Source organism: Ascidiella aspersa, chromosome 2 (genome assembly GCF_963924565.1).
Source record: "Ascidiella aspersa chromosome 2, kaAscAspe10.2, whole genome shotgun sequence".
Classification (NCBI taxonomy): domain Eukaryota; kingdom Metazoa; phylum Chordata; class Ascidiacea; order Phlebobranchia; family Ascidiidae; genus Ascidiella; species Ascidiella aspersa.
Window position 1 is genome coordinate 8,491,067 of NC_139448.1, and position 14,855 is coordinate 8,505,921.

The 14,855-nt window shown below is 36.3% G+C and overlaps 2 protein-coding genes across 2 annotated transcripts; one reads left to right on the plus strand and one right to left on the minus strand.

Moving 5' to 3' along the window:
• Positions 1-119: 119 nt before the first annotated feature.
• LOC146163422 (protein SPMIP7-like) lies at positions 120-6,344 on the minus strand. Its single transcript, XM_083382362.1, has 10 exons — positions 6,075-6,344; positions 4,801-4,967; positions 4,193-4,346; positions 3,550-3,722; positions 2,959-3,103; positions 2,501-2,568; positions 2,392-2,433; positions 1,618-1,725; positions 1,258-1,365; positions 120-590 (listed from the first exon to the last, which is right to left on the minus strand). The coding sequence occupies exons 1-10, from the start codon at positions 6,243-6,245 to the stop codon at positions 467-469; spliced, it is 1,260 nt and encodes a 419-aa protein (XP_083238488.1). The 5' UTR covers positions 6,246-6,344; the 3' UTR covers positions 120-466.
• A 2,836-nt stretch (positions 6,345-9,180) lies between these two features.
• Positions 9,181-14,298, plus strand: LOC146163423 (folate receptor beta-like). Its single transcript, XM_083380487.1, has 6 exons — positions 9,181-9,214; positions 9,803-9,900; positions 10,790-10,990; positions 12,514-12,646; positions 13,514-13,683; positions 14,185-14,298. The coding sequence occupies exons 1-6, from the start codon at positions 9,181-9,183 to the stop codon at positions 14,296-14,298; spliced, it is 750 nt and encodes a 249-aa protein (XP_083236613.1).
• The last annotated feature ends 557 nt before the right edge of the window (positions 14,299-14,855 follow it).

Below are 14,855 nucleotides of genomic sequence, written 5' to 3' on the forward strand. Positions count from 1 at the left end.
TATTAAATAAACGTTTGTGTATTTTCAGAAAGCCTAAAATATATTATACGTGATTTTGAAGTTAGAAACGTGTTTAATAAACTGTACAACCAAAAATATATTTTTTTTAATTACTTTTATTCTCTCGTTCACAATAACAAATATTTACAACAGTGCAAGTCCGGCGAAAAACTGCAATCGTTTGTCAGACAACCAAACAGTTATATCATTCGAAAACAAAAGAAGGTCATTTAAAAAAGAAAACATGATAATATGAACTATAAAATTAAATAGAGCACTGTTTAAAAACTTGTCAACGCTCTGTTTGAAAAAATACAAACATGATGTTATTACTAGAACATAAATAAAGATCTGAATTTATGATGGTTGGTGCAAATGCAAAATACAAATAAAACACGGCCACTTTTACCTAATCCATTGCCATAACACTGTTGCATAGGCACGCAAACCTGGATTAATGTGCCTATCAAACTTGCACTGTCTCTTGATTGACCTGATTGAAAGGGTTCTTGGGCGGAACGGTGGTCACCATACGGGACATGGGACCACGTTTGGAAAACGGGGAAGTGTTTGGCGGGGTTGGAAGTCTCCTACGCAGAAAATTATATATAAAAACCTTCCAAACAATACAAATATAAGGTTAGACAAATAGAAGGTAATTCTGGGCTAAATTTACCATTCAACCATTTATTGTGCAAATTAGTTTTATACAATTAAAGGTAAGTTAGCCCCACCAGGTAATGTCCAATGAAAAATGTTCTGGTGTAAACAAATACTTTAACTTCGGGTGTAAATCATTACTTAACGAAGAAGACTGTATTGTTAAATTAGTAGCTAATGCCCATACTTTTTTTATAACAGTTAGGTTTTAACCAAAATATTTTCCATTGCTTTTAAGTTCACAACAATATTCTCTCAATCAGCAAACCTTATTTAAAGCAAAAAATCTTACAGCAAAGTAAACTATACTTTTGTATGTATTATACACTACTTTGTATATATACAGTCAATACAGACACATGGTTAGCCTTAATGCCACACTTAATGATTTTAAGCCAGTTTGGTTTTAAATGGAGTATTTCCATTACATTTAGGGTTCAAATAACTAGTTGACTCACCAAGCAAACCTTTATGAATAAGTAAAAAATGTTCCACTAAATTAATCTATTATTTTGTATGTCTTACATAGAGTCAACACAGACATTTGGTTTGATCAAAGAAATTGCATATAACAGTAATTCATGATTGTGTTCCTACCTGTGGACATATGCGGTGGACTGTGGTTGTGGAGCAGGATACATACTGTGTGCTGAGTGTACTGCCGTCCAATGAATGCAACCCTGGTACTTGGGAATGTTTGGACGCCTGATAACACACAAATAACTTGCAATAATAAGACCATGGTAAGATAAAGGTATATGTGTGCTTTTAAATTTATTGAATACCTACAAATAATTTTACTGGCAAATTTTTACAGTTACATTACAGTCCTTTATTTATAACATGCCCAGAGTTTTGAGTCATGTAAACCAGTGATTTCTCAAGATTTTGTGCATATGTGGTAATTTTATGGCACAAACATAATCAAATATAGTGTTTTTATTTGTTTTAGTTTACCGTGCTGTGTCAGTGTATCTTGGCTTTCCGACTCTTAAAGTTGTTAGTGGACGATATTCCTCATGTGGGTGGTCTTTGGCTTCAAAGTTGTATGCACCTATGGAGCCGCTGAGGTAAAAATATTCAAAAAATTTATAATATTTTAACATACTGCATTGTTACACTTTGCTCTAATTAGCTTTATTTTATTTTTTTAATTTCAAAATAGTATGTATCAAATAACAAAAGAGTTAACAATATAATATTATGTTTAATTAATATTGTATATTACTTTGAAAAACTTGTAAGTTTCAAAACCCAACAAAGTACATATATATTCAATTAATGTGTCTGCCATGTTTAACCAGGTTTTTGTAAGTGCGATATATCCATGAAACATCAATAACACTTTTTTAACTTTTTTAACCAATTCTACTACCCAATTGTTATTTAGATAGTTGCCTTCCTGTGTGATGCCAACTCTTTTAACTACAATAGCAAACTTAAGTTGTACAGGTATAACTTAGGGCAAAACCATCTATTGTAATTAAACTATCAGGGAATAGTACATTATGTAAGTGATTCTGATAAAAAAAAATTTAAAAATTAAACACTGCAGCATGGCTTGTCTGGTGTAAATGCCTACACCGATAAGGTATATGTCATCATTCATCAATTTAGCTCTGGTAGCAACTAAGTATGAAATGAATGTGAATACTAGTCAGGTTTAAACCAATGTTATCAAACATCATGACTCCTTGCTATTACACGTTATTGATAATATTGAAAACTTACCCATAGTTTGGAATGTGTCCACTCTTTCTTGCATGGCTTGTACTGCACAAAAAATGGAAATTAGGCTAGCAATCAAGGTTACATAAGTCAAACATGAGAATTTACTTACTAACTATATGGGCGAGGTCCATGACTTTTGTCTCTTGCCTGAAACCAATCCCAAGATCTGCCCATGGTCTGCATTTAAAAACTTGTTACTCCATATACACTAACAGTTTATATTGAACTAAGTAACTTCAGAAAGAAAACCATCAACAGGATACATTAAATTCACACAACATACTCTGAAACATATTTTGGCATTTATTGACAAAAACAAGTAAACAAGCATGAAGATAATATTGTGTCAATGTAAAATTTTAAATGTAGCTCACAAATAAAAAATATTACATAATAACCAAAAGAACCCTGACAACAACAATTTTCCAAGAATTATCCCGTTCATGAAATTGTCCATTTAACATTTCAATTTGTCCATTTAACATTTTTTTTGTTATTAACTTCAGTAAAACAGTTTACACAGTACAGATAAACAAGGGTTACATGTCTAAACAATGGATTTCTAACCTGTGTGAAGTCGGACACCGCCTGGTATCGTTTTGGCCAAGTGTTGAGATGTTGTGAAATTGCGTCAGCATCCTTCTCCATTGTGCTTGGGCAGGGTTTAAGCTTTGGTGGAAGTCGGGAGTCCCAATCCACCATTTCAAAGTTTCTGAAGATAATTCAGACATTTTCATATGCAAGACGGCCTTTGTGTTAATTAGAGCGAGTAATTATTTAATTTATTAGGTTGAAATGTAGTTATCTGTTATCATTGGCCAACATAGCCCGGTAATGCCCTGATTCTTGTATATTATACACATCTACAGATCATAGATTACCAATTTTTTTTTAAATCTTTACATTGATACACTTATGCAAAGTATTTAACAAACATTTTTTAGAAGACCTTGCGAAACTTGTGACCTACTGTTCAAAACTGGAATGAGGAACCTACTTAGAACTGTGGACCACATAAATTTATTTTTTAATTCAAATGAGTGTTTTTACATTGGATTTGTCAATAATGTATTGTATACTTTTGGCAAAACTACTAAATTGTTCAGCGAGCCACAGGTTTTCTACCCCTGGTTTAAAACTGAGGTCTGATGTACTTACTGTTGCTGCATGCTGGTAAACATGTACTTTTTCGCTGCCTCGTCCCTCCAATTGCCAGGCTTGAAAACAAAGCTTCCGACCAGCAAGTTCTCGTTGTCGTTGCTGGCTTTTGCCAAAACCTTAGAGGGACTTGTCCATCCACCACACTGCGACCTTAACTTGATGTCGGATACCTTCGCAAATACATTTATGCCTTAAATTACTCTTTCTAAGGTGTGAAACAAACTTGTATTTTTGTACAAGCATCCTTGTATGATTTGTTATTCAATTTTGGCCTCAATCAAATAAAGCGCGGGTAATATGGATGGGATATAGCAAGTTCTTGTAACAAATAATTGTCTTTGTTTAAGGTTATATAGGTAGATCATAATGTTATTGCCTATTTTGCATATTTTGTACTTAACTCATGCTTAGATGTCAAAAATGGAATTATGCATTCCACTTGGCAAACAAAGTGAATATGCTATAGAATATTAGTTACAATGAAAAACAATTTTTAAAGCATCCAACCTAAGTGATATGTAAATTTATTCTTCTCTGATTACAAAATCAACAAAACTTGCTGACTTGTTTCCATTAAAACTTTGCGACAAAAAAGATTCCTTGGTCTGTTACATGATAAAAAATGTTAAGCAACATTAACCTTTCTAGCACTCCACTTTGCTTCCCTTTCATCGGGTTTTACTTCCTCCACCCATGGGGCTTTTGGGGGTGTTTGGGGTCTGTCACCAGATGCTGTTTTGGTGGCGGGTGTTCCCAGCTGAACCTTGTCGGTTACTTGAACCATGCTGGGCAGACTAAACAACACATATTTAGGTTCATAAACAATCAGCTTAGTATATAATGGTGAGGGGAAAAAACCTTATTTAGTGCAACTGTTTCATAACTATGTAGGGGAACTTTTATTTAAATTGTTTTTCTTAATATCACTTATCAAAATTGCTTTTAAATGCGGGGTCTTGAAGAGCCAAGTTTATATTATTATGTTTATTTTATCTTTAAAAGAGTGATTTGACACAAACATTATTGCTATAAATTTTAATAATTCTTAACTGTCGCAACTTTAGTACATGGATTGATTTAAGTTTTGGTGATTTATTGCAATGTACTTTTTTATAAATAATTATTTCCATTTGATTTAAATATGTTAATATTTTTATGGCTTGCTTTCCCTTTGATGAAAATATTTGAATTAAAATTCTAAAATAATGGTGAAACTTAAATTATTTTTATTTTTTTAATGCTGTTGACCTTTTGACCCCAGTCTGGAGATCTTCGTCTGCCCCAGGACCAATAAACCCAGAGTTTGGGTCAACGATGGGGTGATTGTCTCTATGTGGGGCTAGGGAGTATCCCATGTGTGGTGCCTGGGCATGGATGTTCCATTTGACGAATGCTGGACTGTCTTTAAGCCGTCCCTGTAATGAAAACAATTTGTCATAAGGAAATAGAACAATTCCTTGCTAAACAATTTCTTGTCTAGGTTCGAACCATAAGCATTTAAAAAATGAGGCAACACCATATACGGCGCTGGTCTAGAATCCTACTCCAAGCACATTATTTGGTTTAGGGTGTTGGTTTGGGTTAGGGTGGGTTAAGTATTATTATTAAATAATGAATATAATAATATTTGACCCAACCTAACCCAAACGCTAACCGAATATTGTGCATTGATTTAATTGTGGTAGTATTTAGACCAGCCCAACTATTGGTGCCATCATAAAGGCTGTTAGCAAGACGTTGGTCCAATCAGGATTGTAAAGCAAATGACAAGGCTAGAAAATGCTACACAATATTATAATTGTAGTTAAGCAAGGATTGCAAGTATGCAAAGCTGGGATCCAGTTAAAAAAGTGCTGTTTTAACTTCGTTTGTAGACTACATCCAACTGTTGATGATTTATGATAGGTCGCCATAAGCACCTGTGGAAAGGGGCTAGATCACAGATGTTATTAAACACATATGTTTGTGTGTGTCTTTCATTCACCTGTGGAAAGTATGGCAAGTGCACCCGCGAGTTTTTATCAACCTTTCAAAAGTGCACCCGAAAAAATTCTGAACTGCACCCCAAATTTGTAAGACGCTTGTGCGGCATACATTTACAGTGCATTAAAAAATCATTAAGTGCATTCGAGGTGCACTTTTTTGACCTTTGTTGCACCCGGTCACCCGGATTTTTTCGGCCGTGCACCCGCGAGATCTCGTCGAGATCTGCCATACTTTCCAGACTGGGCCATAAGCCATAAAGGGGCGCTGGTCTAGAATCCTACCACAACGTAAATTATTCGGGTTAGGGTACAGGTTAGCGTTTTGGGTTAGGGTGGGTCAAGTATTATTATTAATTAATAAATATAATAATACTTGACCCACCCACACCCAAACTCGCACCCTAACCCAAATATTGTGCGTTGATTTAATAATTGTGGTAGGATTCTAGACCAGCGCCCATAAAGGTTCTAAACCACCGACTTGGCCACTAAAGACAACAGTCGAAAATACAGTACACTCTCCGATACGTTTCTTACCTGAAAACTCGGGTAATCGTAATGCCCCCCTGGCCCTTTGATGTAAGGAAATTTAGTGTGCCGCAACGACCGATGAAACTCGATTTCTTCTGCGAAATTTCCCCTTGCGTTTGAATCCGACTTTATTATGGTCGCCATTTCAGGGCGTGGGTGCATGCTGGTCTCGGCCATCCTTGTTTTCTATATTCGTTGGTGTAATTAGGTTAATTTACGGCTGTTTCTACTCTATTTAATTAGTTTAAAGTGGAACAACTTCGACAACACACACGAGTGGCTTCATTTTACCTACAAAGTTGTTATAGAAACATAGAAATCACAATCGCCTAGTCAGGCATGACAGGATATCTGTGCGTGTATTGTTAGCGGTTAGCAAGTAGTTTTAACGAACATTTTATGATATAACAAATAATAAGAGGATGTATTCGATAATAAAAGGCTTTTTGTAATACCAAAGGCATACTTTTATAGCCCCAAAATATCAAATTTATTTTACAACAGTCGTATTTTTTATTTTGTACAAGCAAAGAAAAACGATTGTTTTTATCTGTTTTAAGCTTTCAGGCTTTGTGGTGATAAAATGTAATTATCAGTTTGATTTATATACAGTTTGTTTCAAAATGCCACGAAGTTTTTTTAACCTTTTTGACAAAGGTAACACTAAGATAGTATTTCCAGTATTGGACAAAATCAAAGAGATTGTTATAACAAACAAAACTTCCTATCATTAATATTTATACTGATATTTTAGTTATTTTACCATGCACGTTATTTATTGATGGTATTTCTGTATGGTTGTAACAGAACTGGGAAACTTCCATACTTACCATTGCACGGCGGTGATTATGTTAACCCTGGAATAACAAAATGCCCATTGCTGTAAACACAGACTATCGCAAAATGTTAAGAAACGTGACGATAAACTAGGCCTTTCTCTTTCTGATGTTCCATATGTCAACATGATATAGGCTACCTTGAGCTCGTACGTAAACTTGTTTTGGCACTGCTTGGGGGTATTCCACTTTGTCGAAATGTCTTTCTATTATAATTCGTAGTTGCTTTAAACTTTATCCGAAATGTCTGGGAATTTTATTGGTCCTGTGCCCACAGGAATTAATAAGGAAAGCTTTGATCCCACTGTTAAAGTATTTTAATTTGTGTCGTAATTCTATTTGTACAGCATTCCTTCCTTACTTAAACAAACTGGCATACTCTCAGAGCTATAAACCACCGGTATCTGCTTATTTTTATTATGGACTTTATTGGGTTTATGGCGGTCTGGCTTCCGCCGTTGGATATATTTAGATCGGGGCTATATTTGGAAACACTAATTTATTTTCGTTGCCTGTAAAACTTCGATCATATGACCATATAGAAGTGTCCCTCGCTTGAAAAGGCATTTATATTACATTGCTGCCATTGCAAACGATTCCACGGCTGTTAATATAGGCCTATGTGTACCAAATTCGACACTTAAACTTTTAAACGAAGACCGGTTTGCTGAAGAAGCCGCCTTTAATTTGGTCGGGCGGGAAACTTAAAGTATAAAACATCAGATAAATCAAAGGTTTGACCTTTTTAAGTTCAGGCCTTCGGATCAACCAGTTTGCCTTCAGCCCAAGCATTCCAAGTTAAGCAAAAATAGCGTACAAATCACCCATTGGTTGATTTATTCACCTTTTCACATTGTTTACCTGTTAAACACACTTTATTAATACCCATGACGAAACTGTGTTGCTGTGGGCTTACATACTGATTCTTAAATTGTATTCATACCCCATTCGGTAAAATCGCAAAAATACTTTTGATCAATATAAATCTGTTAAAGTGGAGCAGGTGTTATAAGTTCGAGGTGGAGCAGGTGCTAAAATCGATTGATTAATTATAGAATCGGCGTGAAATTTTGGTTCTAGTTTTTCATTTTAGTTTGTTGAATTATAAAACTGTCTAGAAACAATAGGCTACATCAGGGGTCGGCAACTTTCCGCCCGCGGGCCGGATCCGGCCCGCCGATGTAATTCATCCGGCCCGCAGCCTCTTTGACAAATTAGACAACAGGAGGCTATTTCACATACTTTTTGACTATTTTAACCACGTAAGTGCGAAAAATTTTTGCGCTTCGCTCGAATCATCATTCTGCGTCCGGTTTGTTTACGTTTTGATGCTCTTTTTTCACCTGATTAGCGCTTGCTTAAGTTGCGCCGTAGAAAGCTGCCGTCACGGAAAACGTATTTAAAATGTTCGAGATATATTTTTTAACATTTTTCTATTTTCGGCAATGTAATAAAAACTTGCAAAGAAATGCCGGTATATAAAAAAAAAATCGCGCTCGCTTCGCTCGCCAGGTGCGCCTTGACTTAAAAAAGTTAACAAACACAATTATTAGTAAACATTTTGTGCGGCCCGCAGAGACCTTTCTGAGTTTGGTTGTGGCTCACGACTAGAAAAAGGTTGCCGACCCCTGGGCTACATATATGATTGACTTAGTGCAGGTCACGCTGATGCACTTCTGGTGGTCACTTTCTTTACCTACTTTGATGCGATAAACTTAAGTTCGGTTGGGTCTGTAGAGATAATTTTTCCCGCAATTCACCTCGCGAAAACGTTCAACAATACTCCTTGATCATTCTTCTAAGAGTGGGTTTCTTGTTCGTCTACGACAGTGGCGTAGACCGGGAGGCGATCACGCCCCAGGTACAATGCCGTCTGCACTCTGTGTGGGTTTGAGAGCAGACAGCTTCTCGGCAGACAGACGGCCAACGCGTGTACACTGCACATACTTGTGTTAGCTCTACTCCTATAGGCTATCAGAATTCTGCCCATTATTCGTTTAAACTAAGCCCGACTGTTGCTTTTTGCCATGGCGATCACGCCTTCTGGTACAATACCATCTGTACTCTTTGTGGGTTTGAGAGCAGACAGCTTTCTCCGCAGACCAGTATTTAAGTCACCCTTATTTAGTACCTGGTACAATAACTTGTCGGCACGGATATCTGTGAAACCAGAATTTGCATGCTTAAATTGCTTAAGGCTGCGTAACGCGACTTGTTGTTCAAGTTTAATTTGTTATAAGGGTTAACTAAATAACAAGCAACCGTCGCAGTAAAAAATGGTGTCCTTTGTTTACCTACCTGTACCATGCTGTGAGTATCACGCAACTGGTTTTGTGGTCAATGTCTGTATTTATTTTGCCTTAATTTCGTGTCTAGGACTCAAGCGGTTCAGAAAAAGAGGTTAAAAAGAGTGAACGAAAAATATGAGTAGATTTTTTCCCAATTTTTTTTTAATTTTAACCCTACTGCAATCTTTTTTCTGTGCTTCATAAATAATAAATTGTTAAAAAAAAACAGTATAATATCTCACAGCAAGTTAACTGTTCCATTCATAGGCCACCCTCATAACGTAATGATGGTATTTATTATGCCACGCCTAAAGATCAATGTCCCTAAGCTAAAATCCTTGTTCCATTAATGATCGAAATTCAATTGCGTCACAACAGGTCGAAGAGGGTTTATACATGCAACGCTTACAAAGTGTTTGCATTGCCTAATCTGTTCGACGAAGTTAAACAGCATGCGACGGCACCTTCGGTTCTCAAATGAAAAAAGTAAACAAGTGACACGAGGGCAATACGGCATATCGTTTGCTGGTTCGTCATCCACCAAAAAGGCGTCCAAACGAAATGTTAGGTTGCAATATTATCTGTTTAGTTAGCCTTCTGGCATATTTAGGCACTGTGAGTTGTCAGAATGAAGAAATTCTAAACGTTTGCTTGGACGGGAAGCATCACAAAACGGAGCCCGGGCCTGAAGCGGAGCTGTTTAGTGCGGTACGTTTCAAACTGCCTTGGTAGAAAAATCCCGAGACGACTCGTTGTATTTGGCTATTCTGCTTGTTTGAAAAGCGTATTAACAGAAGGTTTGGATTCCTAAAGGTTGTAATTTGTGATTTTCAAACTGACATGGCTTCCCGGTTTTCTTAGTATTTTATGAATGGAAGTTTTCCATTACAATGTATATGGCATTGGAAAGCCAGAATAAAATATTCCAAATTGCTACGTCTGCCCAGCTAAAAGTCCAGAAAACTAGACATTATTAACAGAAAACATTTATTTTATGTCTTATTATCTTGATATATATCCCAATTCAAGAAGCAGTGTTAGGATTTATTTGATTTTTCTAAACTATTTTCAGACTTTCAAATTGTATCAAGAAACTGACTCCTCATACACATAAGCGTTCAATTAATTTTAAGATATCGTCCTGTTTTTCTGCTTTACCGAATAACCTTCTTATTTGAGATAGATTTTTTTGCATAAAAAACTGTTCGCTTTATTTTAGAAATCGATTCCTACTTCAATTTTTAACAATTTTGACGCAATTTGAGTTTCATCCCATTTCGAGTAAAAATATCTTGTTAAGCCTTCTTAGTTATCTGCTGGTGATAACTTAAATAACTTCCCGGTCAAGTTAGTCTCAACGACACTAAAAAGACTGAGAACAACTGGAAAAAAATGAGATAGAGACGGTCTCCTTTCAGGTCAGGCCTGCAGGCAATGTAAGCCTACGAAGGACTACTTATTTGTCATAAATTTTTAATCTACCATTGAACATAGTGTTAAAAACAAGTCCAAAATAACTTAATCCAAAGCTATGGACTTTTGAATCAATAACCTAAATACGATTTTAGTTGACCGTAAACTTTTATTTTTTTGCCAGTGCGCGCCGTGGAAGAGCCGGGCCTGCTGCACCAACGTGACGTCACATTTGGCGCACCAGGACGGCGCCGGGGCAGGCCTGTACAACTTCACCTACGACCATTGCCCCAACACGCCGATGTCGGCCGAGTGCAAGAGTCGCTTTCACGCGAACAACTGCTTCTACGAATGCTCGCCCAACGTCGGCCCGTGGCTTGTCGATGTGAGTTGTTAAAAAACACTGGACTTGTATATGTAGAGATATCGGTTTAACGTAAAAACCTTGCTTAAAATTGCGTATGTTAGGCTACACTGCAGGGGTAGCCAATACGTCGATCGAGATCGCCACATTTCACCTGGTCGCTCGCGTCGAATATGTGTTACGTCATTACGTCGGAACATTAAAATGACTAATTGGTGTCTGGACAAGCCTAATATAGCGCCAGGGAAACATTTAGAACTGAAATTATATTGTAAAAATATTTTATTAACAATAAACGCAACTGAGTTATCAGCTCTAAAACATTTTTATTTCTTCAACAACCCAGAATAAATCAAGTTTGCTCGTTCAAATTAGATAAGTTTTCCAGTTGAAACAGTTTCACATATTTAAGTATCGGGCGGATAAGAACTTAAGTCTAAATTATTATTCTACTTTTCATATATTACGTAACCCAGTATAGGTCTATTTATTTTTACCACTCTCAAAGTCTAAAGTGCAATGATGTTATAATTACATGCAAATATTTACCTAATCGGTAACAAATATTTTTCGTTATCGCGTCATGAACGTTTAACTCATCCAAGTAAATAGCGCTTAACTTCTGGGCCCGCTAACTTTATTTTCAACATTACACCAAGTTTTTTCCGTTACTAAAATTAGTACGCCGAAAGATCTTATAATTGATTGGCGTATGTTAAATTGCGAGTTTCTTTGAAGGTAATATGCCCGATAACTTATTACATTTTTATTTTTATTTTGTTTTTGTATCTTTAGGCATCTTTAGAAATGCTTTAACCCAGTGTTAACATGTGCGATTTACAGGATAAATATTAGATTACATATCACATTGCGCCCCGAATTTGTGCTGGACTGCTAGTAAGTGTGCTCAGGATTCTGGCCTTGCTTGCAGGAATTTGTAATTGATTGTTGACTGTTTGTTCACGTTTGGTACCTTTTGCGTGCAACCAGCGTGCTCATTGTTTAAGTTGTTGTTAAGTATAAGTTTACCTTCCGGAGACGGTACGTCTAGACTAGAAAACTTGAACGCGGTTGGGCATGAGTACATTCTCACGGTTAACGTCATAAGTTACGTCAAAACGTGAAGATTTTTTATATTTCAAAGGTGGGAAACAATATAGAAAAAAAAACGTTACTACGTTTATAAGTGCCTTTTCAACGTGATCTCGCCTAGGCTCTGCCCCTGGCCCGGTCGTATGTCGGTACTTATTTTGCATTGTTGGGGCTTTTGTCATGGTCAGTAAATCAGGTCATCACCTCAAAAGATATTTTTGTCAAAAACCGTTCAAACCAGGCCTAACCTAACTTTTAAACACCATCAAAATTAGAGTGTTTACCATAACATGCATTACTCTTGTTGTACCTATCTTACACATTTCGTTAAATTGGCATTTTCGTTGAATTGATTAGAAAATACTTCGTATGATTTTATGTGTATGATTCTCCAGGCAAATGTAGATCTCGGCACACTTTGCGTCGCGTTCAATTGCATTTTTATCTCTCAGGAATCGGTTCATTATCGCAACCAGAAGTTTGTGGACGTTCCACTAAGTGCCGAGGCCTGCCAGGAGTGGTACGACGACTGCAAGGAAGATTTCACGTGCAAGGACAACTGGTCAAAAGGCTGGGAATGGTCAGGTTGGTTGGCGTTTCACGTTGATCAGCAAATAACTTCTATATTATCAGAGTGTTTTAGTAACTTAAGTCAATGCCTTAACTTGGTGCAATTAAGCCTACTGTTTTTAAATGACTTACATATTTTGGGCAAAATTGACTTTAACTTGGCTAAGGTCTTTGAACAAATGACTTGGGCTAAAATAAATGTTTTCATTGGGCATTTTTGCACATAAAACAATTTTCTCGCTAATGCTGCGTTTTTTTGAGTACCGTAGGTGATTGGTCATAATCACACGAGTTTACTAATTTTAGTAGTTGAACGTTGTATTTTGCATAACAAGAACCTGAAATTGACTTGCTCTAAACATGAATTGACTGGGATTTGACTAGTTATTCGTTCAAAAAGATTGACTTGGACTTAAGGACTTGCTTACAACACTGGGATTACTATAGGCTTATATTATGCACTTCCCGACATATAACTAGCACTCCAAAAATGTCTATTCGCATCCGAAGGCCAAATGAAATATTTTTATGTGGAACTTTAAACCTTTATCTACCCATAAATCGATAAAAGATTATTGTTTTGCCATGTTTAGCTAATATGCACTTGTGTGTGTGCAATAAACAGTATATAGCAACTCCAGTCATCCATTTTCAACACCTTAAATTTTAAATTAAACTCGTATATTGTTAATAGCCAGAAGCATAGGAAAATACACGCTTAATACTTTTTAGTTTTTACAAACCAATATTTTCCCTAAAGATCCTACAAGCGTTTATTATTAAAAAATCCTAAGGAAAAACAAAGCTTCATAAAACGATTGACCTTTATGAACGGCAATCATACAGAATAAAAACATAACGATTTATCTGCTTTTTGCACAGATACGAATTACTGCCCTTCAAATATGCCGTGTAAAAAGTTCTCCGAGTTTTTCGCCACGGCCCAGGAATTCTGCGAGGGTATCTATCCGGAAGACTTTAAGATGGTGACTGCAAACGACAAGCCGGGAATGGTTCTCTGGTTTGATGACGCAGACAATCCAAACGACGAGGTAGTGTTTAGATGACGTCATAATTCGCCGTGTACGATTAATTTGCAGTTCAGCGGATGATTAGTGCAAAGTTTTGCACAGTTGATAAAACCCTTTATTTGGCCTTGATTTTTCACGTTCTTTTTGTGGTACAATCGGTAGGCTATATATGAGATACTACTGTAAAAGTTATTTTTAGGTTAGCTTAGATATGTTAAAGTTTTATCATGCCTCTGCGACGTATAAATTAGGTAACGTCACTCTTATCCTTTTTAAACCTAATGGGAAATAGGGCAGCTTAAAATGGAAATACGGCAAAGAATATACGAAAAAAACAATGGGTGGGCCAGTCAAACACAATGGGTGACCAAGTCAGAACCGTAAGAAATTGCAAATTTATAAAACTAAATGTTAACAAGACCAAACAATTTAACAGCTTATCGTCAAATTTGCTTTGGTAAAGAATATTTGCATCGACTTTTAACTTTAATTCCTCACAATATGCACCATTTTCTGTCGTAGGTGGCCAGGTATTACGCGACAGAATTGGGACTCTGCTGCGGAGCAATACGAAGCAACTTTTCCATCGCCATTACCGCACTCATGTTAATTGCCGTTGCCATCTTTAATAACTGACCTACTAATATAAATGCTTTATTGGCTATAGATGAAAAAGAAATCGGCTTTCTTTATAATCATTTTAATTTGCGCTAACATACATAAACTCGCTTTAAAAAACTTGGTTGTAATTCAATCTTTGCATATAAGAAATAACCCTTATACGTTTTAATATAGATGTAACAATATATTTTGTTTTTTCCTGCGCCAATAAAACAGCTTTGTTCGTTTCCGTCTGTATTTTTTTGCTTTTAATGTGAAATGTGAAACAGCAGAAAGCAAAGTGCGAGTGTGCTGAACTGAAGAGTGGCTAAACGAAATAATTTATTTGCTTTTAGCCTTTGATTACCTAAAATAAGTGGGCTAAACATTAACTCGATAGTATATTACCTGAAGACAAGATTGCTTTCGAACTTTTGTCGAATATAGCCATTTTATAATAACGTTTTACTAAATGTCGATATCCAGTGTGTAAAATCGCTATAGGCCTAAACCACAAATGAGAAACCCAGACGAAACAAAGGTTTAAAAAAATAAATCTTGCGTTTTGTTTTAACGGAGACCTAACTCGTGCA

Coding starts and splice junctions, on each gene's coding strand:
- LOC146163422 (XM_083382362.1), bottom strand. CDS start 6,245: ATGGCCGAGACCAGCATGCACCCACGCCCTGAAATGGCGACCATAATA. Junction 3,104..3,549: donor TTTACCAGCATGCAGCAACA/GTAAGTACATCA, acceptor AATTATCTTCAG/AAACTTTGAAATGGTGGATT. Junction 591..1,257: donor TCCACCGCATATGTCCACAG/GTAGGAACACAA, acceptor TTTTCTGCGTAG/GAGACTTCCAACCCCGCCAA.
- LOC146163423 (XM_083380487.1), top strand. CDS start 9,181: ATGGTGTCCTTTGTTTACCTACCTGTACCATGCT. Junction 10,991..12,513: donor TCGGCCCGTGGCTTGTCGAT/GTGAGTTGTTAA, acceptor TTTATCTCTCAG/GAATCGGTTCATTATCGCAA. Junction 13,684..14,184: donor CAGACAATCCAAACGACGAG/GTAGTGTTTAGA, acceptor TTTCTGTCGTAG/GTGGCCAGGTATTACGCGAC.